The sequence below is a fragment of the Tinamus guttatus genome, unplaced genomic scaffold, assembly GCF_059628265.1.
Source record: "Tinamus guttatus ecotype Peru unplaced genomic scaffold, ASM5962826v1 Tinamus_guttatus_pri_ptg000018l, whole genome shotgun sequence".
In the NCBI taxonomy this organism is placed as follows: domain Eukaryota; kingdom Metazoa; phylum Chordata; class Aves; order Tinamiformes; family Tinamidae; genus Tinamus; species Tinamus guttatus.
The window spans coordinates 1,552,477-1,574,831 of NW_028288552.1; the positions used below are offsets into that span (position 1 = coordinate 1,552,477).

Here is a 22,355-nt window from a genome sequence, read left to right on the forward strand (position 1 = left end):
AGCCAAACCCTGACAGATGTCCAAATCTCTCTGGAATTACTGGAAGCAACCAGGAGGCTGTCATCTCCACATTGCTCTTGGTCTTAGCTTAAGGCTACAGGTGCCTCCTAAACCACAGCAGGGTTTGCTGCGTCCTCACAGTGGATGTGCCATCAAGCACAGCCAGTCCAGACCAGCTTTCTTCTCAAAGTTCAAACTAGCTTATTTTTATGAAGACTGGGCCATTTTGGAGCTCTTTTTATACACCACATGTTTAAAATCAAAACTGCACCAAGCAATAAAAAAGCCAACACTAAGATAAAATACATATATATTAGTAAATTAACACCAGAGTAATATAGATATGTACATGTGCCTAGGTGAGGTGCTCTGGGATTGCATAGTCCTCAAATGGCCTGGTAAGCAGCCAAACTTCCTTTCAGAACACATTATAGCAGACGTTAATGCATCTTCTTCTGCCTTTGAACTCCTTTGGGAGTTTGGGGTACTGTTGTCACTCAGCAAACCTCTCCTTATCGAGTGCATTAAGACCAGCCACTCTTAGCTCAGGTAAACTAAGATTCTTGCAAAGGCCTTTGGGATCTTACAGCAGGGTTTTGCCTCCCCCTTTGGGAATCCCTGCCGACTACTCCCACGCACTTTCTTGTTCCTTCTCATCTTTGGAAAGGGCTTCCGGAAGGCTGCGCTCCATCAGCTTGCCAGGCCTCGAGCTGCTGCCGACCGTTTGCGGCTCGCCTGATCGTGCTTCTTGGCTGGCTCCTAGGCAAGGGGGACAGCTGCTGTGGGCCAGGCCTCAGGAGCCTTCCGCCATTGCCAGCACCTGCCAGCCATCTTTGAGAGCGGCCTCCCCCTGGCAGCGCAGGAGCGCTCTGAAGGGCAGCAGGAGGCAAACAGAGCCCCCAACTCCAGGCCCCTGTCTAAAAACCCAGCGGAGCTTTCAACCTCCCCTGAGGAAAAGGACACAGGCTGCACGCTGCCAGCAAGCGGCCAGACTCCTACCAGGGCTCCCCCCTTGGCAGCAAGCCCGCCGCTCCCATTCTGTAAGAGGGACAGGCAGCGGGAGGAAGAGGGAACAGGCGCGTGCGCAGGGCAGGCCAAGTCACGAAGGGGACGGGAATAAAACAGAGATGTCCCAGCCTACAAGCTTTATTAAATACAGAATTGGAACAGAACACCTTCACTTGAATGCAGCTCGATGTCATCTACACACCACTCCGCCAAGAGCTAGAGGGCACGTTTCCCCAGGCTTCCTTCCTCTCGGGATATCCTCTCTTGGCAGTCCCCGCTCCAGAAAGCCACTTCTGAGGAAGGCGCGCGCGGCAGGGGGAACAAAAGGCCCTCTGTTAGTGTTACAGGAGCAAAAGGGAGCAAGTCCCAAACTAAAGGAACCAACCCCATTCATCCCAGTAGACAGGCACCTCTGCTCACAATGCAGACACATTCAACCCAAGGCACTTGTGTCCACCCAAGCAAATGCAAGGGGCTCTAAAGCAACAGCTGGCCACTCGGCAGCTGATTGAAGCCAACAGGAACCCAAAGAATTGCAAAGCAGGGGCCACCTGCTTGCAAACAGGCCCTGTCCCTGAAAAGGCCCGACTAGAGCCCCCCGGAGAGGGGATTATTCGGGGCTCTGGGGGCGGCCTTGCATGTGCACATACACTGTTTCTTCTCTTTTTTAAGGACAGGCACATAATATTCTGTGCCACCAGTATTTGGATCACGATGAAGGTGTCACATAAATCTCCAGGTTGCAATTACCTCGCTCACGTTCTTCAGCGACATTTTTGACCATTCCTCACGCACCTGCAAGTATAACACAGGATACCCTTAAGTCCTCAGCAGTTACATTCCTCTAGTACTACCTTCTACGGCCTTTTGAAACCTAACTGTAACATGAAATGCAAACTGGAAACAACACCCTCAATCCTGAGAAATGCTTTGTCCACCAAAACACAGCATTGCCACTACTCTGTGCCATTAATTGTATCACAACACAATTGCCACTCATCACGTTTCCCTCATTCTGGCTTTGCAGAAGGGCATCAAAAAGCACAAGGAGGATATAAGCACACATGGCCAGAGGTCTAGTCCCAAGGCCACAAGCTGCATATTTACACTGTTCACAGCGAGCAATCCGATTTGTGATGCCTGCTTTTTTTCTCATTACAAATCAATACTCTCTTTAATTTACTCCGCAGCAAAGGACTCAGGCCAGAAAGAGCTGGCTTTCCTTGCAGCAGCCACCTTCTAGATAGCCTTTTTCATGGCAGCTCTGCTGACTTGCTGTTTAGCCACAGGAGTGCCTGAGGACAGTCACCTGGATCACCCTCTGAGACCCCCACAAGGCAATGCCCAAAGCCGAGCAGCTCAGCTTCAGAATACTACAGGCATGGGGACAGCTACAGCCCGCAGGCATCTCCTTTCAACAGGACCCTTGCTACGCTGCAGGCACCACAGCACTGAGTCACAACTGGAGATGCCTGAATCCTTCCCAGGATTGTAAAAGATGGAAGAGGAGAGCTTGCCCTTGCCTCCACTCTGTGCAAATCAGGGAAGGGATCATGGCATTCAGTGAAGAATGCTTCGCCCTCTTGTCCAACTCTTGCCACACGGGCCCCAAACCTCACCATTCCGTGAGGAACGTGCTCTCCACACACACTGCAAAGGCTGGGGCACACTCGGACCAGAGCTATCGCTGAGGTTGCAGCAGGCTCTGAGCATTGCCTCGTGGAGTCTCTCAGGGCGATCCAGGGGACTGTGCTCGCCCAGTTGTGAGGGGCACCAATGCTGTTTGCACTAGCAGACTGGGTGTCCCGGAGCTAGGCAGGAATGCGTGCTCCTTTTCCCCTTAAAAGCTGAACCCTGCTCATTCATACTCTGTGGGCAGCTCATTCGAGCACAGCGTGCATGTCCAATGCCTTACCTCAGCCATTTGAGCTTCCACTCTGTCTGCCACACAGGAAGCATTGCCCGCTGCGTTCAGCATCAAAGAGCGGCTGCTGCCCAGCTCAGGAGGGTAGGCAGCAGCGGCTTCCGCAAGGCCTCCGATAACTCTGCCTTGCTGCAGGCGTCTGCTGAGAGCCAGTTCATTTCCCAAATCCCTGATTCTCTGCTGCATTCGTCCTACCAGGGAAGCTTCAGCAGCGGCTCTTCTTTGTTCCACCTGCTCCTGGGTGGCTGCCTGTGTCTGAAGCAGATGGTGCCATTTCAGCCTCCAGGGAAGAAGAACTTTCCCCCCATGCCCGGCGACAGTTTCCACACACCCCCTTGGAAGAGCACAGCCTTACTCAGGCGCCTCCTCACTGCCCTCAAGAATCCACGGCCACAGCCAGAGGCACCACGTTACGCAATGCTTTCTGTTCACTGGTGGAAACCTGCTCTTAGCACAACGTTTATGTATTTTGGTTTCCAATCAAAGCTCGGACTAAGAAGCCACCTCTCTCTCGGCAAGACGCTAGTCCCTTCTCTTAATGCTGTTCCCTGATTCTCCAGGCACTAATGTGCGGAAAGATGGTGATGCCCGGAATGGCTGAGGACAAGCGTTCCACAAGCTCACGGCCTTCAACAGACTCCTCCAGATATAAAGAGCCCATGAACCCACAGCCCTGACCAGCACAAGCTGGATACACTGGAGAAGGACACTAGTACAGAAGAGATGAAGGAAAACGAACAAATGGACTGTGCATGCCAGTGCCATGTACGTTTACCTGCAGAAAGAGATTGACTTCCCGTAGTTTTTGCCTTAGTTGTCGCTCGGCCTCTTCTTCAGTCTCTCTTTTGTGCTCTTTGATGTGGCTGAGGTCTGGCGTGCTGGTCTCTACACGGCACCGGAGGGCAGTCACCTCTTCTTCCAGCTGCCGCTTCCTCTTCCGCAGCTGTGCATGGCTCCCATGCATGCAAGCCAACTCTTCCCGCAAACCTTCGTTTGCTTTCTTGAGCTGCCTTGAGTTTCTCTGCTCTGCAGAGAGCCGCTTGCAAAGTTCCTGCACCTGCACACAGCCAAGGGACACACAGAGAGCCTTAAGCATACGCAGTTCTTTGCAGACCCTGCAGGCTGTGCGCTGAGACTCTGCTTGTCACCAGCTCGCTCCGTTTTAAAACCAAGTGAAAGCCATGCTCCTCTGCCAAAAGCAGCACCTCTTTTAAAGGTTTCCCAAAAGACCACCTCAAGTTTCCCGCCCTTCTCAGGTCTCCTCCAGCACTCCCCTAGCCAATAAAGGCTTCACTCCCAGGAGATCACACATCCACAGAGCTAGGCTCCTTCTCCTTTCCTCAGGAGCACACATCACGCGGGGTGTTTTGCATGCAGCGGGGCTGCCAGGGGTCTTCCAGACTTGTCTCACAGTCGGCATTGCCTGACTTTGTCAACACTCCTCCAGAAAGCAGCTTTCTAAGCCATGGACAAAGAAGCCCTATTCGCTCTGGGACCAAGCGGTAGCTTCTTTCCAAGAACTTTTAGGAAGTATCAGGTTTCCAGAAGTCCCCAAAGGTCAACTGCTACTCTAACGGTTTCCTCTCTCCTCAGAAATTCACCTTTTCCACACCACCACCCTGGCACCGTGGCACTCCTGCCCTTTCGGAAAGATTAGTCAGACATTTCCAGGGATCAGAAGAAAGCCCCTTCATTTCCAAACACAGCCACCATGTGAACGTGCACGTGAATACAGAAGTCAGGAGAAGAAACGAGACAGCTTTCCAAAACAAACACATAGAAACAACGAAGCACAGCTCACCTTTGTTCTTAATATGTCATCTTCGCTGCCCCCTCCAGAAGGTGCGTCCTTCAGCTTGGCCTGTAGATTCAGCTGGGACTCGCTCTCGCGCCTCTCATAGGTCCTTAGTTTCTTCAGAGCTTTCTCCAGAAGCCTCTTGGACCTGTACAGCCAATTAGGGAGTAAAATAGGAAAGCCATGGGAAAAACAAACAAACAAATAAATAAACAAACAAAAAAAACCCCAAAACACAAGAAGCATTCCCCTTGAGGTTGCTCACAAACCGTTACGTACTCATAGTCTCTGAGTCAATTAAAGGAACCTTGACTCCCAGCTTAGCCGGTATTTCTTACAAATGCTAAAAAGCCATACCTGCTGCATTCTTCCTGCAGCTCCATGTTTTTCTTCACTGCCTCCTCCAGCTGGGCTTCTGCTGCTTGTTCCCGCTCTGCCCCCTTCTTCACTGCCTTTCCTTCACTCTCACACTTTGCACACAGGAAGGAGAAAGCACATACGCAGCTCAGTAATGCCATCCGCCAGCGCCAGCTGCACAGGGTGTTCCTCACAAAGAACTTGCAGGACGTCTCTCTCTGCTAGGCCAGGGGCGGCCACAGAGGGCCAGGGCACAGAATTCCCACGGCAAGTCCAGGACCTCCCTTTCCCCACCACACAGGCCAATCTCAAGGGACACAAACAGACGCCGGCCAGACACAATTCCCCTGCCCTGCACTCCTCAAAACTGAAGGCCACCTGCTACGAGCGGCCCAGGGGAGAAAGGTGCAAAAGAGCCTGAGAAACAGCTTCCTCTGTCCCCCTGGCACCAGCAGGTGGTACTTAGCTATCCACATCAGTGGACAGCAGAGCTTAAGTTCGAGCTTCAGGGGAATCAGCCGCCATCACTAGGCAACAGTCCTGGGCGTTCAAGGTTACAGAGTTCTTGAACAGTGTAGCTGCCTGCACGCACCCAAAAGGAAAGAAAATCATCGACTGGAAGAGGGAAGTCAGAGCAACCCTTCATGTACCTGCTGATATTTGTCTTCTTTCAGAGGCACGTGTCTTGTCTGTAAGGCAGAGAGCAGATCTTCCAGGCTCTTATGAACCTAAGGAACAAAAAAGCCACACTGATGCTTCCCGGACTCACGCTTGCACCTCATTCAAGGGGTATTAGCGAAGCGAAATGCCACCAACATTTCTCCATCTCACTACTCCTTTACAATCGACCCCCAGTTTGAGCCCTGGAGCAGTTCTCCTTCATTAAGGGCTTGTCTCCTAACTTGGCCCAAGCACACAACACTGCCTACGCCTGTGCCATTCCTTTATGGATTGACACCTTCGAGCCAAGGAATCCACAGTCAGTAAACAGGGAAGGTGTCAGAGGTTTGGCAATGAAGTCTCCCTTGTCACAGCCTGAGGATGCCGCTTCGGGCTTTGCTTGGCACCAAAGCAATTCCACGAGCTAACTCGCCCTTAGGACAGCAACAAGTGCTACTGCCTGAGGGCTTAAGCACCAGGACAGCCAAAAAGCAGCAGGCGGTCAAAGCAGCACATGAGTGTCAAAGCCTCTCCTCGCACGCTGCTCAGGCCGCACAGTAGCCAGGGAACCTCTCAACACCAGAAGGCCTTGGAGAGGGACAAAGCAGAGCCGATCCCCTGCGGACTGCCGGAAATGATGTCCCCCTGGGCTCCCCAGGAAAATCTCTTCCCAGAATGTCCCCACATACACACACAGCTAGGCTCAGGAGCTCATGAAGAAGAAAGCTGAGGAGGAGCTTACAGTGGCAGAGCTGTGCAGCTCTTTCTGCAGGGCTTCAATTCGAGCCGTGTGTTGGTCGCTTCTGCCTTCCAGCCTCACCTTTTCAAGCTCAAGCCTTGAAGGAAACACAGGGAGACAGCACTGTGAAATAACGGCCCTCCAAATTCTGGATGGGCTTGCTGCCATGCAGCCAGCTCTTCCTCTTGCTTTTACACCACCCCGGCAGGCAAAGCCTTGCTTCACCGGGGCAGTTCCTTACCGCCCCACTCGTTCTTCCAGCTGCTTTAGGCTAGCTCTTTCCAAGGAGGCTTCCACAAGCTCCTGCAGTTGCTTGGAAGAAGCCATTGCTTCCCTCTCCTTTTCTGACAGGGCCGCCTGCAACTCCTCAACACAATGCTCACTCTGAAGGCGCTGCTCTTCCGACTCCTGCAACTGTCAAACCAGCACCCACGCTACTCACCTGCATTTACATACAGACAAGCCAAGTGCTTTGACTCCCAAGTCATCTCTCCCAAATCCTCTTGCCTTGCCCTCTCTCCTGCTAGCCTCTTCCATCCCCATCTTGTCTTCCTACAAGCAGTCCCCAACACCGCCCCAACACCAATCCGCTTCCTTCCACAGGGAGTGCACAGCAAAGACCTTGCCAAACTTAGGCACCAGGGCTATTGCACTAGGCAAGTGAGTCACTTTGAGGCCCTTCAATCTCCGCTGTGGACGTGAGGCCCAGTGCAGGCTCAGCCAGCGCAACCATTCAGAGCACCTGCCTGAGATGCTGCTTCACGTGGACCATGCAAAGCCCCACCTATCCAGGAGGGATGCTGCTTTCTGCAGCTCTCACACTACAGCACCCTGCCCGGTGGAGGAGGAAGAGCAGGTCATTTGGTTCCAGCTTCCACCTCCTTCGTGGGTTATGACAGGCCGCAATGACTGACTTGCTCACGTCCCCCTGGCACCTGTTCTCAGAATACTGCCCTCTGCTTGTTCATCATTTGCCGGGGAAAAACAACATTGTCAGGCTCATTAAGGTAGTTACTGTTTTTGCCTACCTTGCCCTTAAGCCTGTCCAACTCTTTTAGCAACTGCCCTTTCTCTTCCTCCAGGTCCTTGCAACCACGTGTGGCAGCTTCCAGAGAGGCTTCTGACATCAGCTGCTTTCGACGAGCCTCAGCAAGCTCCTGCTCCAGCTGTCTGGCCGTGTCCTGTGGACATAGTTACATGCATAGGAAGAAAAGGCTTGGACCACAGATTCCGCTTTCTCTTCTTTCCTGTTACATTACAGAGCTGCTTCAGGCTTCAGAGTGAACCTAAACATAACTTATTTTGTCCACACCACTGTGCCTCTGCACAGCTGATGTCTGCTCTCTGTCTGCTCTCAAGTTCAAGCTCTCAAGTTATTGAACTGCACACACGACTCTAATCCACAAAGCCAGGGCTTCATATTAGATCCTGTGAAAATGAAAGGGCAGGAGTAGCTTACAGAGGCAAAGCTGTGCAGCTCTTTCTGAAGAGCTTCGATTTTAGCTGTCTGTTGGTGAGCTCTGCCTTCCAGCCTCCCATTCTCAAGTTCAAGCCTTCAAAGGAAACATAGGTCTCAGTATGGGAACCCAGTGGAGCACAGACACCCACTCCAAACTGTGAACTGACGGTATCTCAAGCAAACACCTCCCTCCAAATCCCAGATTTGCTTGCTCTCAAGCAGCAAGCTAACCCCGTTGCCTTTACACCCTCCCACAAAGCACAGCCTTGCTTCACTGTGCCAACTCCTTACCTTTCCACTTTGTCTTTCAGCACTTTTAGGCTCTCCATTTCCAAGCAGGCCTTCTCACATTCTTGCAGTTGCTGAGACAAAGCCAATGCTTCCCTTTGCTTTTCTGCCAGGGCTCTCTTCAAATCCTGAACACACCGCTCAGACTGGAGAAGCTGCTCTTCCAGCTCCTGCAACTGTCAAACCAGGACCCACGCTAGTCAGCTTCCTCTTCATACACTCAAGGCACCTGCTTTCACTCGCAGGTCACCTCTGAAAAACCCTGTTGCTTCGTCCTCTTTCATACTGGCCTCTCCCATCCCGCTGCTTGTTCACTGGTTACAGGGGAAAACAGGGTTGTCAGGGTCCTCGGGCTAGTCACCGCCTTTGCCTACCTTGCCTTTAACCCTGGCCAACTCCTTTTGCAACTGCATTTTCTCCTCCTCCAGCTCCCGGCGAGCACGCGTGGCAGCTTCCAGCGAGGCTTCGGACAGCGCCTGCTTTCTGCGGGCATCGGCGAGCTCCTGCTCCAGCTCCCTGACCCTGCCCTGATGGAATAAGGACACGCATCGCAGGAAAAGCCTTGCACCGTGCACTGTGCTTTTGCTTTTCCTGTTACATTACACGACTCTTCCGAGAAGTAGCTCCCCAAAGGACTACTATGTTTCTTCCCCTTCTCCCATCACCCAGACCTTTCTCAGGCATCTCCCTACCCCTCACTCCTACCCCCGCCTTCATTCCCTTCCAGCCATTGTCAGACTCTGGACAAAAGTCTCTCTCCACCCGAGAGCCACACTTGGACCAGGCCTTTTCACACACACAGAATTGAGGCAAACACTCTGCAGAGCAGCACAGTGCACACTTGTGCACCGTGTCCATTTGCAGGCAGACACTTCCCCTTCCACAGCACACTCCAAGGCCACGCAATCTCTTCTCTAACTGTCCACACACACACACACAAGTAGGCTCAGGAGCTCATGAAAAGGAAAGGTCAGGAGTCGCTTACAGAGGCAGAGCTGCGCAGCTCTTTCTGAAGAGCTTCCACCCTGGCAGTCTCATGGCGCGCTGTCACCTCCAGCCCTGTTTTTTCAAACTCAAGCCTTCAAAGGAAACATAGGGCTCAGTATGGGAACCCAACAGAGCACACATACCCACTCCACACTGTGAACTAACAACATCTCAAGCAAAAGCCTCCCTCCAAGTCCCACATTCCCTTGCTGGGCTGCAGCAAGGTAATCCCGTTGCCTTTACACCAGCCCACAAAGCAAAGCCTTGCTTCACTCTGGCACTTCCTCACCGTCCAACTTTTTCCCTCAAGAGCTTTATGGTGAAGAGCAGTGTGCCACGTTCTTGCTCTTGCTGGGGAGCAGCCATTGATTCTCTTTGCTTCTCTGCCAGGGCTCTCTTCAACTCCTCAACAGACCGCTCAGACTGGAGACGCCGCTCTTCCGATTCCTGCAACTGTCAAACCAGGAACCATGGGAGTGAGCTTCATCTTCAGCATCTTACACACTGCTTTGACTCCCAAGTCAAATCTCCCAAACTCTGGTGCTTCACCCTCTTTCCTATTGGCCTCTCCTGTCCCCATCCTGATTTTCTACAAGCAGACAGCTCCGACTGACAAGGGAAAAGAGCGCTTTCTGCAGCTCTCAAACTACACTGCCCTGCACAGCACAGCACATGAAGAAGAGCACGTCGTTCCGCTCAAGGCTCCACCGCCCTCATGGGTTACGGCAGTGCGGAACTACTGACTTCATCACATCTCACTTGTACCTGTGCTCAGAATGCTGCCTTGTCCTTCTCATCATTTACAGAGGAAGAACAGCCCTGTTACGCTCATTATTGTTGTTATGGCATTTGCCTACCTTGCCTTTAACCCTGGCCAACTCCTTCTGCAGCTGCCCTTGCTCTTCCTCCAGGTCCCGGCAGGAACGTGGGGCAGCTTCCAGCAAGGCTTCTGCTGGCGACTGCTTTTTAGGAGCATCAGCAAGCTCCTCACCCAGCTCTCCAATACTATCCTAATGAAATAGTTACACACATAGGAAGAAAAAGCTTGGAGCACGCACTATGCATTTCTAATAAGGCACTTGCTATGAGAGCTCGGACATTCCCAGACCCTGCTTCCTCACAAGCCCCGTGGAGCAGCTTGCACACAGCTAAAGCTGTTCCAGTTCACTGGAACAAACGTGTGGCAGAAGCAGCCAAAGAAGGAGCAGAGCCTCCTCGGTGCAGGGCCCACACCCAGAGCAACCTCCTGAGAAGATCCCCCCACGGGGAACCCACTGTGCCCCTCGCTGAAAGCACCTCAGAATCCCAGGGAGAATCGTTGTCCTCCTCCGGCTCCGCTCCTGCTGCCGATGGAACATCTGCAAGGGAAATAAGGAAGGGCACACCATGAGTGCTTCTCTCACTCTGCTGCTCTCCTCCATCAGGCAACACCCACAGCCAAGGGACAGATAATGCTGTTACTAGAGTGTTTAAAAAAAAGAAGAAAAAGCAGCGTCATTCAAGAGCATCCTCACTCTGAGCCCCACCACTGTGTTCTCACCCCTTCCCCTGCCCTTCTCTGCAGCAGAAGTCGCCCAAGCCCAGCAGGACAGCTCACACAGCTACAACCAGCACCCAACAGAGGGGCAGCGAGCACCCAAACGCGGCTCTGCAAGGCCGGAGTCCTGGAGGAGGGAGCCGTGCGGGCAGCTGCTCTCCCAAACTCGCGCTCCAGAGTCTGGCACCCACAGTCCATTCGCATCGCAACGGAGGGGTCCTCAAAGCACTACACAAAATATTCTCACGTGCTCAGCGAGTCACCAAGAAACAGTGCTCCTTGCACTCCAGCACTACCACAAAACGCCTCCCTCAGCTGACGTGCCCTCCGCCCTCTCCTTTGGTGGCAAGGGCAGAATCGGGGCTGCCCCTTCTCACAAGCACGGCACCGTTTCCATGCACTGGCCCTCACAGCCACCAAACAAGACGTGGCCTTCAACGTGCCCTTCAACTCACCTCGCACACAAGCCGGGGCTCCTGCAGCGTTTGTATCCTGAGGACCATCAGCGGCCTCCTCTCCATCCCTTGCAGGTGCTTCGTCCTGAAAGAGGCCAGCCAAAACAGTCGCAAAAAACAGAAAGAAGCACTCCCTGTGCAGGCAATGGACACCCTGCAAACTACTTCTCTCTACCCACACAGGGAAAAATGGTCTGACTTCCTTTCTTTGAGGCCTGCAACTCCTCCCTTGAGAAGACGTTTGAGTAGACAGCAGTACCCAATGTCACATATGTGCTCTTCTGCTTCTGAAGAGACCCTCACAAGCGCAGCCTGCGCACAGTCTCAGCCTGCCTTCACCCACGTTCCAATACCCAGGAGCACACACACCCTTTCCCCTCTCCTTTGCACCAATGAAAACCAACAGTTGCCTGCTTTTCAGTAACCTTAGTCCAACTCCGCCTCTTTCCTCCCTTGCACTTTTTTACCCAAAACAGCGCTCCAAGTCAAAACCCACGTTATTGCTGTTGGGCTTCTTACTTGGTTGCAGGTTTCCATACACTGTCCTTTTCATGGATACTTTGGCAAAGAAACAGCAACCCCACCAAACTCTTGCAGAGCCAGAATCTGGACCCTTTGAGTATTGCACTACAAATCCCATGCAAGGGCCACTTGCTATGAGAGCTCGGACATTCCCAGACCCTGCTTCCTCACAAGCCTCGTGGAGCAGCTTGCACACAGCTAAAGCTGCTCCAGTTCACTGGAACAAACGTATGGCAGAAGCAGCCAAAGAAGGAGCAGAGCCTCCTCGGTGCAGGGCCCACACCCAGAGCAACCTCCTGAGAAGATCCCCCCACGGGGAATCCACTGTGGCCCCCGCTGAAAGTACCTCAGAATCCCAGGAAGAATCGTTGTCCTCCTCCGGCTCCGCTCCTGCTGCCGATGGAACATCTGCAAGGGAAATAAGGAAGGGCACACCATGAGTGCTTCTCTCACTCTGCTGCTCTCCTCCATCAGGCAACACCCACAGCCAAGGGACAGATAATGCTGTTACTAGAGTGTTTAAAAAAAAGAAGAAAAAGCAGCGTCATTCAAGAGCATCCTCACTCTGAGCCCCACCACTGTGTTCTCACCCTTCCTCCCACATCCTCACACAGGCAGGAAGTCACCACGAAATAACACTCCTTGCACTCCAGCACTTCCACAAAACATCTTCCTCACTTGACCTTCCCCTCTGCCCTGGCATTTGCTGGCAAGGGCAGAATTGGGGCTTTCCCATCTCAGCAGCAGCTCATCACCAGCATTCACTGACTCAGACCAAGGAGCAAACAAACACAGGGGCTCAACGCTTCTGAACTCACCTCTACTAACAGGGAGGGCTGCTGCAGCATTTGCAACTTGAGGACCACCTGCTGCTTCCTCCCCATCCCGTGCAGGTGATTCCTCCTGAAAGAGGCCAGCCAAAAGAGTTGGAAGGAACAGAAAGAAGCACCCGCTGCACAGGAAAGGACACCGTGCAAAGTACTTCTATTCCCTGTACCTGTACAGGGAAAAACGTTCTCACTTTTCTTTTACAAGGCCTGCACTCCTCGCTTAGGAGGAGGTTTCTGTGCACAGCAATACCCAGTGTCACAGACATGCTGTTCCTCTTCAACAGAGACTCTCAGAAGTGCAGCCTGGACACAGGCTGAGCCTACATTCACCTACATTCAAATATGCAGGAGCACACACACCCTTTCCCCCGCTCCTCTGCAACAACAAAAACCAACAGAAAGCACCTCAGAATCCAAGAGGGAGTCTCCGTCTTTCTCCTGCTCCGCTCCCGCTGCCAAGGAAACATCTACAAGGGAAAGAAGGAAGGGCACACCATGAGTGCTTCTTTCACTCTGCTGCTCTCCTCCATCAGGCAAGCCCCAACAAGCAAACACACAGCGGGACCCGTGTTTACTAACTCACCCTTCTCACCAGCCACTGATCCTGCAGCATCTTTATCCTGAGGGCCACCAGCACCTTCCTCTCCATCCTTTTCAGATGATGCTTCCTAAGAGAGGTCAGGAAAAAAAAAAAAAAGTGTTGCAAAGAACAGAAAGAAGCATCTTCTGCAGCGGCAATTCACACTGCAAAATGCTTCATTTCCCTGGGTTACTACACAGGAGAGTTCTCTCTTGTCTGCTGCAAAGAAAGGCCTGCAGGTTTTCCACAGGAATGCCTTTGGGCAGACAGCAATAGCCAGCACCACAGACATGCTGCTCTGCCCCTCACAAGCATGGCCTAGACACACTCTGACTCCAGCTTCAACAACACGGCGACACGCACGAGCACACTCCCCATCTGCCCCTTCTTTACACCCAGGACAAGCAACAGCTGCCTGCTTCTCCGACAGCCTTAGTCCAGCTTCCCTCCCTTTCCTCACGGGCACTCTTCAACCCACTAGCACATCTCCCTGTGCTGCAGTAGCTCCTCGCAGACGGCATCTGCGACACCCTCTCAAAGCTCACTGACAAGAGGGCAACCAGGAGAAGAAGGAAATCTTGCCTGCATCTCCAGCACTGCAGGGTGCCTTCCAGCATCATCCTCGGAATCCTCAGAATCGCTGCACAGTCCCAGTGCCAAACACCTCTTCTGCAGGAGAAACAGCAAAAATAAAGAGACATCATCAGAGGGGAAACAGGCAGCGGGAGATCAGGCGCACGTGAGCCTGGAATGCCATTCCCATGTGCCAGGAGACAAAGACACCGGCTACAGGAGCTCCCTGCTGAGCACACTTGAGGAACCCCACAAGGAGGACAGGAGAGCCAGGGGATGAAGCACCTCAGCCCACTTTGAACAATAAATGCCTTTCTCCCACATCACTCACAATTCTACCACCCCTTTGTTCCTGGAAACCGACAGCAAGGTCTGCAGGACAAAGGAACAGGTAATCTAGGAGCTCATCAGCTTTCATTCTCTAGAAATCTCACGCACATCAAGACTGTGCGGTCATTTCTCTTGTCACCTAGTGCTCTTCTGCCCCCGACCACCAGACTGCTGCGTGCTCTGCCATGGCTACCAGACTTGGAGGAAGTAGCTCACAGCAGCAGGAAGGGGGCCAGGCAGGAGACCGCTTTGCAGGAGCAAAGCCACCGCACTGCAAGCGCCCTTTCGCTCAAATCCACACAGCTCAGCCCTCCAAACCACTCACTCATTCCACAGAAATTCTGCCTCTTGGGCCACTTCACCTTGGCAGCTAAACGGCGTCTTTCTAATTCGGAGGCAGGAACGGAGTTGTCCTCGCTCTCCTCGTCATCAGTATCTTGAACGCTTGAAAAGTTAAGACAAGAAGGACTGTGTCTCTCTCCAGGCTCTCCTCTTCTGAGGCAGGGGAAAGGATTGGGGGAAAGCGCTTGTTCAAGCCTCACCATACAAAGCATTCACGGGAAAGCTCCTCTCCCACTGTGAAAACATTAATTGACACGATTAATTCTTAGCATGTCAGACCTTCAGAAGTCAACACGGCCCACAAGCACCTAACACAGGCACTTCTGCAGGCCACGCTGCAGGGGAACAGTCACACAAGACAGCAGGGACAAAAGCAGGCCCCAACCTGCCCTTGACTTCTCGCACCCTACTGAATTCTAACCCCCTTCCCCTCAAAGGACATTAGCAAAGAAAATCAACACTGCCCTTACATTTCCTTCTAAGCTTCCTCAACAAAATACTAGCATGGGACAAACGCGCGTTGGGAGCAGACAGTTAGCAAACGCTGCGGGGCGCTGACGGGATAGGAAGCTAATGAAGTGCTCAACTACTCGCACCACACGCACACGCACACGCCACACGCAGAGCCCCAGCAGTTCCTCCACGCTTAAGGATCCTACCTCCGCTGGCCGCAGCACAGGCGCCCGATGCAGAGGCAGCAGCTCCTGCTCCGGGAGGCGAGCTGAGTCCTGCCATGCCTACTGGGCCGCCTGCACGCGCCCTCTGCGCGCACTCTGCCAGCTCTTCACTAACGCTGCAGACAGGAAGAAAGGAAGGACTGTCACCAAAACCAACGGCATCCTTGTACACGGCTCTTCTAGGACACAACGAGCCACTGCTTCTCCACGCTACGCCTATTCAGAGCCATCTGGCAAGCTGACACACACGGGCTAGTTACACATACCCACGCACACCCGCCCTTCCTGCTCCCCTTGCTACAGGCCCAGGGCGAGGGGAAGCGGCAGAAGAAAGGACCTCTGCATTTGGTCTCATGCGCTGCTCTGGGGAGGGCCTCGTATACACTCCACTTGCCCAAAGCACACTTTTCAGGCTCGCTATTGCTCACAGCTCAGCTCAGCACCACCAACTTGAAACCTGACCGAGCAGTCGGGGTGGAGTCAAGGAAAACCTCCCGGTTCACACTTGACACTACATGTTCCAGAACATGCCCTTTTGCCCAGCTTCCACAGACGTCTCCACACATCATTAAACCTTGCTGCTCTTAACAAGAGTGCCCATAAGCCAACACGCACATTCACACACCTCAGCAACTCTAACGTCACCTAAAGCACTTACCGAGCATGCAGAAAAGTCCTAGCATACTCCTCCGCCGTCCACCCAGCAACATCTTTCTGGGAAAGATCAGCACCATGGCGAAGAAGAGTGTCTAGGATGCTCCTGTTCCCAGTCGAAGCAGCCCGCATTAAAGGGGTCCTAGAGCATCCAAAAGAGGAGAGGAAAGCTCGGAGCCAATGCAGACATTTCACTCGCATGCCTTTCAGCCCTCTTTGCTCCCACAACAATTGCTTCCCCCTTTCCCACAGGCAGAAGCAAAGCAAAGGCAGCTACATGGAAGCACAGCACAACTCGGAAGGAACGGGGCCTCCGGACACGCTCTTCGGACAAGCCCTTCACCTGGCAGACTGGTCTCGAGCGTTCACATCAGCTCCTTTGCCAAGCAGGAACTCCACCATCTCGCCGTGACCACCCGACACGGCAAGGGCAAGGGGCGTGCAGCCCATCTGCAAGCATAAAGCACCCCCAGTCAGAACCAAACAGCCAGGGAAAGCCACTCTCTCTTTCCGAGAGCAGCCTCACCCACATTCTACACTTACCTTATCCTTAGCCTCGAGAAGGGCGCTGTGCTCCACTAGCTGCCCTGCTAGAGAGGTGTTACGAGCAAGGACAGCCAGGTGAAGGGCAGTGTTGCCGGTAACGTCGGCAAGATTAGGGTTGGCACCACGCGCCAGCAGAATGGCCACGCATTCTTCTTGCTGGCACTGCACTGCCTGCAAGCAACACGGCAAAGAAAAGGAAGCCTTCCCAGCAACTACGTTTCCCTCCCTCAGCGCTCCCACAGCCGGCCAACCGCACAAAGCAACCCCGGCCTTCCCCGAGGAGGCAACGTGGGCCCATTCTGCGCCAATCGCAACACAGTCTCCACCTGTCCCAACATCACGCATCACCCCAGAGACGCAGCGCTCTGGGTGCAGCTTGGAAGCCCTCCCTCAACGTGAGCCCGTGCTCCACGTACCTTCATCAGTGGAGATCTCTTGTAGCCGTCCCGCGCATCCAGCTTGCACTTCTTCTCCACTAAATAGGACACGATCTCCGAGTGCCCATTAGCGCAAGCGAGATGCAGGGGTGTCCTACAAAGGCAACACATTCCATTAACACGCACACACGCGCCGAGCTGCACACACCGCTCCTGCCTCTGTCCCGGGCCTAGGGCCACCGCTGTCCGCAGCCACAAGAGCAGCTTAGAAAGAGTCGCCCATTCCGGCAGCAACGGCAGCAGCTGCACACCCCAAGCCCAGAGGGAGGGGCTAGGAAAAGTCACCCCCACCCCACGCAGCACCCGCTTCCCGCAGCTCCGCACCCGCTTCCCTGCAAAGGGGCTCCTGCGCCCAGGCACAGCGGTCTGCCCACGCAGCCCCACGCTGCCGGGCGCAAGCGGCTGCCCTCCATCCCTCTGCCCGCGCAACCGCCCGCTGCCTCCAACAGCACCACCCACGCTGCCCAGCAAGGACCACCCAGGCTTGGTTGGCCACCTCCAGCCTTCGCCAAGGCGCCCTGCGGCTTGCGCCAGCACCGCTTGCGTGGCAACAGAGTGCCGCACGCCGGGGACACGGGCTTTCCAAGAGCAGCACAGCAGCCTCGGGCGGTGCTGCTGGGGCAGGGCCTGCCACCCGGCCTTCCCCGCAGCAGCCTCGAGCACACGCGCCCTCCACGCCCGGCCAGGCCCTCGCGAAGAGCCGGCAAAGCCCCGGCCGGCGCCGCCCCCCTCACCGCTTGGCCTTGTCGCGCCCGTCGAGGCCGCGTGTCGGCAGCCGCCGCAGCGCAGCCAGGTCTCCGCGGGCGGCCGCGCGGTGCAGCTCGCTCAGCTCCTCCTCGCGAAGCTCGTAGCGAGCGCCCACGCAGGCCAGGGAAGCGCCGCCGGGCGCCGCCGCCCCCCGCCCCTTGCCGAAGAGCGCCAGGAACCGCTTCATGCTGCGGCGGGGACGCGGACACGGCCAGAGAGAGACGGCCCCGCCTCGGGCGGGCGGGGCAGAGGAGCCGAGCCCCGAGCAGGGGCCGCGGCCGGGACAGCTGCGGCGGGGCTGAGCCCCGGCGGGCTGCGGGAGCGGGGGTCGCGGGCTCGGAGCCCCCGCGCCGGGAGCAGAGGCGCGCTCCGAGGGCCGGGACGCAGCGAGGCTCCCAGCGAGGCACGCGCCGACCGTCGCTCCGGCACTGGCGGCCGCAGCACTGAGGCCGCGCGGCGACGGCGCCAGGCGCAACAGCCGCGGCGAGGGCGTCACAGGGCGGCGGGGTGACGCCGCGGGGTGACACTGCCACGCGCCACAGGCGGCTCCTCGACGTGGGGCTGCAGCGCACCCACAAGGGGCTGCGGCTCCCCGAGAAAGAGCACCGCCGCTGTTAGCTTGGTTGTCGCTCAACTATCTTTTTCATGTTCTCCTATGATTGTGAATCTGCTACTTGTTGTAGATCTGCCAGCGCTGCCAGTTATTATCATTAGTAGAAAATCATCTTTCATTTCACAAAAATCCCCATTTACGTCTTGTCGGTATTTACTCAACTGAATCGAGCAGAAAAGCAGAACCAGCCAAAAATAATAATAAAAATAATCCCCAGCCACGCTCATACTATAGATTGCGATTAAATGTTTGAAGTGCATGAGTAGGGTGGAGGTGTTAGTTTGTATATTGATATATGCCCTTCATGATGAGTCTGGATTTTACTACTTGTAGGACTGAGGCAGGAATAAGTTCGTGAGATGGGATGCTAGCCCGAGGTGCTCTTAGGCTACTGAACAGCAGCGGAATACTTCCATAAGATGTTTGAATGAAGATTTTTTCCCTCCACTTCTGCATGTGTACATGTTAGCAGGAGGAAAAATAGCAAAGCTTGTATTTGATAAAAGGAGCGTGCAGTTGGCTGTTGATTACGGTGCTATTAGTGGTCCATATATACCAAGAAGACACTCAGAACAGGTACTGGGACTGCTGTCATTATCACTGATGAGGAAGGTCACCTCTCTTTTTGCGGTGAGGTTGCAAGTCTTTAATTGCGCCTGCTCCTGTCCAACAGTGCCTTACAAGCCATGTATAAAGCTGATACTGTGTGGTTAGCCGGTAAGTATTACCTGCCATAGTGCTAGAGATAGAAACTGGGCTCTGTGCAACGGAACTCGAAGCCTGTGTCTCAAGTTCCTAAACGAGGACTCCAGAGGGAGCAGCCGTGTTCCCCCCTCAGGGGAAGAGGAAGCCTCTCTGCTGTGGGGGATAGAGATCTTTCTCTTGGGGATGTAATTGAAGTGGCCACCAGATAAGCACTGGCTTCTCACTTACTTGGAAATCATCCTTAAATTCAAATGTACATTACTGTTCCAAATGAATGGGATTCTTCTAATCGGGACTTTTTTTTTGGAACTTGTCCATGCTATGCACACATTGCTAGGACATCCTGCACACTGCATTCTTTAACTACTAAATTAGCTCTTTAGCTTTGAAGGCCAGCTAGCAGTGTGAGTGTATTGTTCACACGGTCATTGAGCATTCCCGGATTTTTGTAGCCAAACCCTGACAGATGTCCAAATCTCTCTTGCATTACTGGAAGCAACCAGGAGGCTGTCATCTCCACATTGCTCTTGGTCTTAGCTTAAGGCTACAGGTGCCTCCTAAACCACAGCAGGGTTTGCTGCGTCCTCACAGTGGATGTGCCATCAAGCACAGCCAGTCCAGACCAGCTTTCTTCTCAAAGTTCAAACTAGCTTATTTTTATGAAGACTGGGCCATTTTGGAGCTCTTTTTGTACACCACGTGCTTAAAATCAAAACTGCACCAAGCAATACAAAGCCAACATCAAGATAACATATATATATATTAGTAAATTAACACCAGAGTAATATAGGTATGTACATGTGCCTAGGTGATGTGCTCTGGGATTGCATAGTCCTCAAATGGCCTGGTAAGCAGCCAAACTTCCTTTCAGAACACATTATGGCAGACGTTAATGCATCTTCTTCTGCCTTTGAACTCCTTTCGGAGTTTGGGGTACTGTTGTCACTCAGCAAACCTCTCCTTATCGAGTGCATTAAGACCAGCCACTCTTGCAAAGGCCTTTGGGATCTTACAGCAGGGTTTTGCCTCCCCCTTTGGGAATCCCTGCCGACTACTCCCACGCACTTTCTTGTTCCTTCTCATCTTTGGAAAGGGCTTCCGGGAGGCTGCGCTCCATCAGCTTGCCAGGCCTCGAGCTGCTGCCGACCGTTTGTGGCTCGCCTGATCGTGCTTCTTGGCTGGCTCCTAGGCAAGGGGGACAGCTGCTGTGGGCCAGGCCTCAGGAGCCTTCCGCCATTGCCAGCACCTGCCAGCCATCTTTGAGAGCGGCCTCCACCTGGCAGCGCAGGAGCGCTCTGAAGGGCAGCAGGAGGCAAACAGAGCCCCCAACTCCAGGCCCCTGTCTAAAAACCCAGCGGAGCTTTCAACCTCCCCTGAGGAAAAGGACACAGGCTGCACGCTGCCAGCAAGCGGCCAGACTCCTACCAGGGTTCCCCCCTTGGCAGCAAGCCCGCCGCTCCCATTCTGTAAGAGGGACAGGCAGCGGGAGGAAGAGGGAACAGGCGCGTGCGCAGGGCAGGCCAAGTCACGAAGGGGACGGGAATAAAACAGAGATGTCCCAGCCTACAAGCTTTATTAAATACAGAATTGGAACAGAACACCTTCACTTGAATGCAGCTCGATGTCATCTACACACCACTCCGCCAAGAGCTAGAGGGCACGTTTCCCCAGGCTTCCTTCCTCTCGGGATATCCTCTCTTGGCAGTCCCCGCTCCAGAAAGCCACTTCTGAGGAAGGCGCGCGCGGCAGGGGGAACAAAAGGCCCTCTGTTAGTGTTACAGGAGCAAAAGGGAGCAAGTCCCAAACCAAAGGAACCAACCCCATTCATCCCAGTAGACAGGCACCTCTGCTCACAATGCAGACACATTCAACCCAAGGCACTTGTGTCCACCCAAGCAAATGCAAGGGGCTCTAAAGCAACAGCTGGCCACTCGGCAGCTGATTGAAGCCAACAGGAACCCAAAGAATTGCAAAGCAGGGGACACCTGCTTGCAAACAGGCCCCGTCCCTGAAAAGGCCCCACTAGAGCCCCCCGGAGAGGGGATTATTCGGGGCTCTGGGGGCGGCCTTGCATGTGCACATACACTGTTTCTTCTCTTTTTTAAGGACAGGCACATAATATTCTGTGCCACCAGTATTTGGATCACGATGAAGGTGTCACATAAATCTCCAGGTTGCAATTACCTCGCTCACGTTCTTCAGCGACATTTTTGACCATTCCTCACGCACCTGCAAGTATAACACAGGATACCCTTAAGTCCTTAGCAGTTACATTCCTCTAGTACTACCTTCTACGGCCTTTTGAAACCTAACTGTAACATGAAATGCAAACTGGGAACAACACCCTCAATCCTGAGAAATGCTTTATCCACCAAAACACAGCATTGCCACTACTCTGTGCCATTAAGTGTATCACAACACAATTGCCACTCATCACTTTTCCCTCATTCTGGCTTTACAGAAGGGCATCAAAAAGCACAAGGAGGATATAAGCACACATGGCCAGAGGTCTAGTCCCAAGGCCACAAGCTGCATATTTACACTGTTCACAGCGAGCAATCCCATTTGTGATGCCTGCTTTTTTTCTCATTACAAACCAACACTCTCTTTAATTTACTCCGCAGCAAAGGACTCAGGCCAGAACGAGCTGGCTTTCCTTGCAGCAGCCACATTCTAGACAGCCTTTTTCATGGCAGCTCTGCTGACTTGCTGTTTAGCCACAGGAGTGCCTGAGGACAGTCACCTGGATCACCCTCTGAGACCCCACAAGGCAATGCCCAAAGCCGAGCAGCTCAGCTTCAGAACACTACAGGCATGGGGACAGCTACAGCCCGCAGGCATCTCCTTTCAACAGGACCCTTGCTACGCTGCAGGCACCACAGCACTGAGTCACAACTGGAGCTGCCTGAATCCTTCCCAGGATTGTAAAAGATGGAAGAGGAGAGCTTGCCCTTGCCTCCACTCTGTGCAAAGCAGGGAATGGATCATGGCATTCAGTGAAGAATGCTTCGCCCTCTTGTCCAACTCTTGCCACACGGGCCCCAAACCTCACCATTCCGTGAGGACCGTGCTCTCCACACACACTGCAAAGGCTGGGGCACACTCGGACCAGAGCTATCGCTGAGGTTGCAGCAGGCTCTGAGCATTGCCTCATGGAGTCTCTCAGGGCGATCCAGGGGACTGTGCTCGCCCAGTTGTGAGGGGCACCAATGCTGTTTGCACTAGCAGACTGGGTGTCCCGGAGCTAGGCAGGAATGCGTGCTCCTTTTCCCCTTAAAAGCTGAACCCTGCTCATTCATACTCTGTGGGCAGCTCATTCGAGCACAGCGTGCATGTCCAATGCCTTACCTCAGCCATTTGAGCTTCCACTCTGTCTGCCACACAGGAAGCATTGCCCGCTGCGTTCAGCATCAAAGAGCGGCTGCTGCCCAGCTCAGGAGGGTAGGCAGCAGCGGCTTCCGCAAGGCCTCCGATAACTCTGCCTTGCTGCAGGCGTCTGCTGAGAGCCAGTTCATTTCCCAAATCCCTGATTCTCTGCTGCATTCGTCCTACCAGGGAAGCTTCAGCAGCGGCTCTTCTTTGTTCCACCT

The 22,355-nt window shown here is 53.9% G+C and overlaps 1 protein-coding gene across 1 annotated transcript; it reads right to left on the bottom strand.

Annotated features, from left to right (window-relative positions):
* Positions 1 to 690: 690 nt before the first annotated feature.
* Positions 691 to 22,308, bottom strand: LOC148596283 (uncharacterized). Its single transcript, XM_088524016.1, has 18 exons — positions 22,114 to 22,308; positions 20,950 to 20,994; positions 17,698 to 17,890; positions 17,435 to 17,654; positions 16,680 to 16,794; positions 16,261 to 16,434; positions 16,061 to 16,167; positions 15,722 to 15,859; positions 11,210 to 11,294; positions 8,605 to 8,757; positions 6,725 to 6,897; positions 6,487 to 6,580; positions 5,085 to 5,197; positions 4,734 to 4,875; positions 3,708 to 3,989; positions 2,924 to 3,187; positions 1,759 to 1,803; positions 691 to 759 (listed from the first exon to the last, which is right to left on the bottom strand). The coding sequence occupies exons 1-18, from the start codon at positions 22,306 to 22,308 to the stop codon at positions 691 to 693; spliced, it is 2,607 nt and encodes an 868-aa protein (XP_088380142.1).
* Positions 22,309 to 22,355: the final 47 nt, after the last annotated feature.

Bases quoted from the DNA above. Each gene is read 5' to 3' on its own strand.
- LOC148596283 (XM_088524016.1), bottom strand. From the start codon at position 22,308: ATGCAGCAGAGAATCAGGGATTTGGGAAATGAACTGGCTCTCAGCAGA. The intron at 15,860-16,060 runs GTGAAGGGCTTG...TGGATGCTCTAG, and splicing joins GCTCGAGACCAGTCTGCCAG to GACCCCTTTAATGCGGGCTG. The intron at 1,804-2,923 runs GTAAGGCATTGG...TTATACTTGCAG, and splicing joins TGGAAGCTCAAATGGCTGAG to GTGCGTGAGGAATGGTCAAA.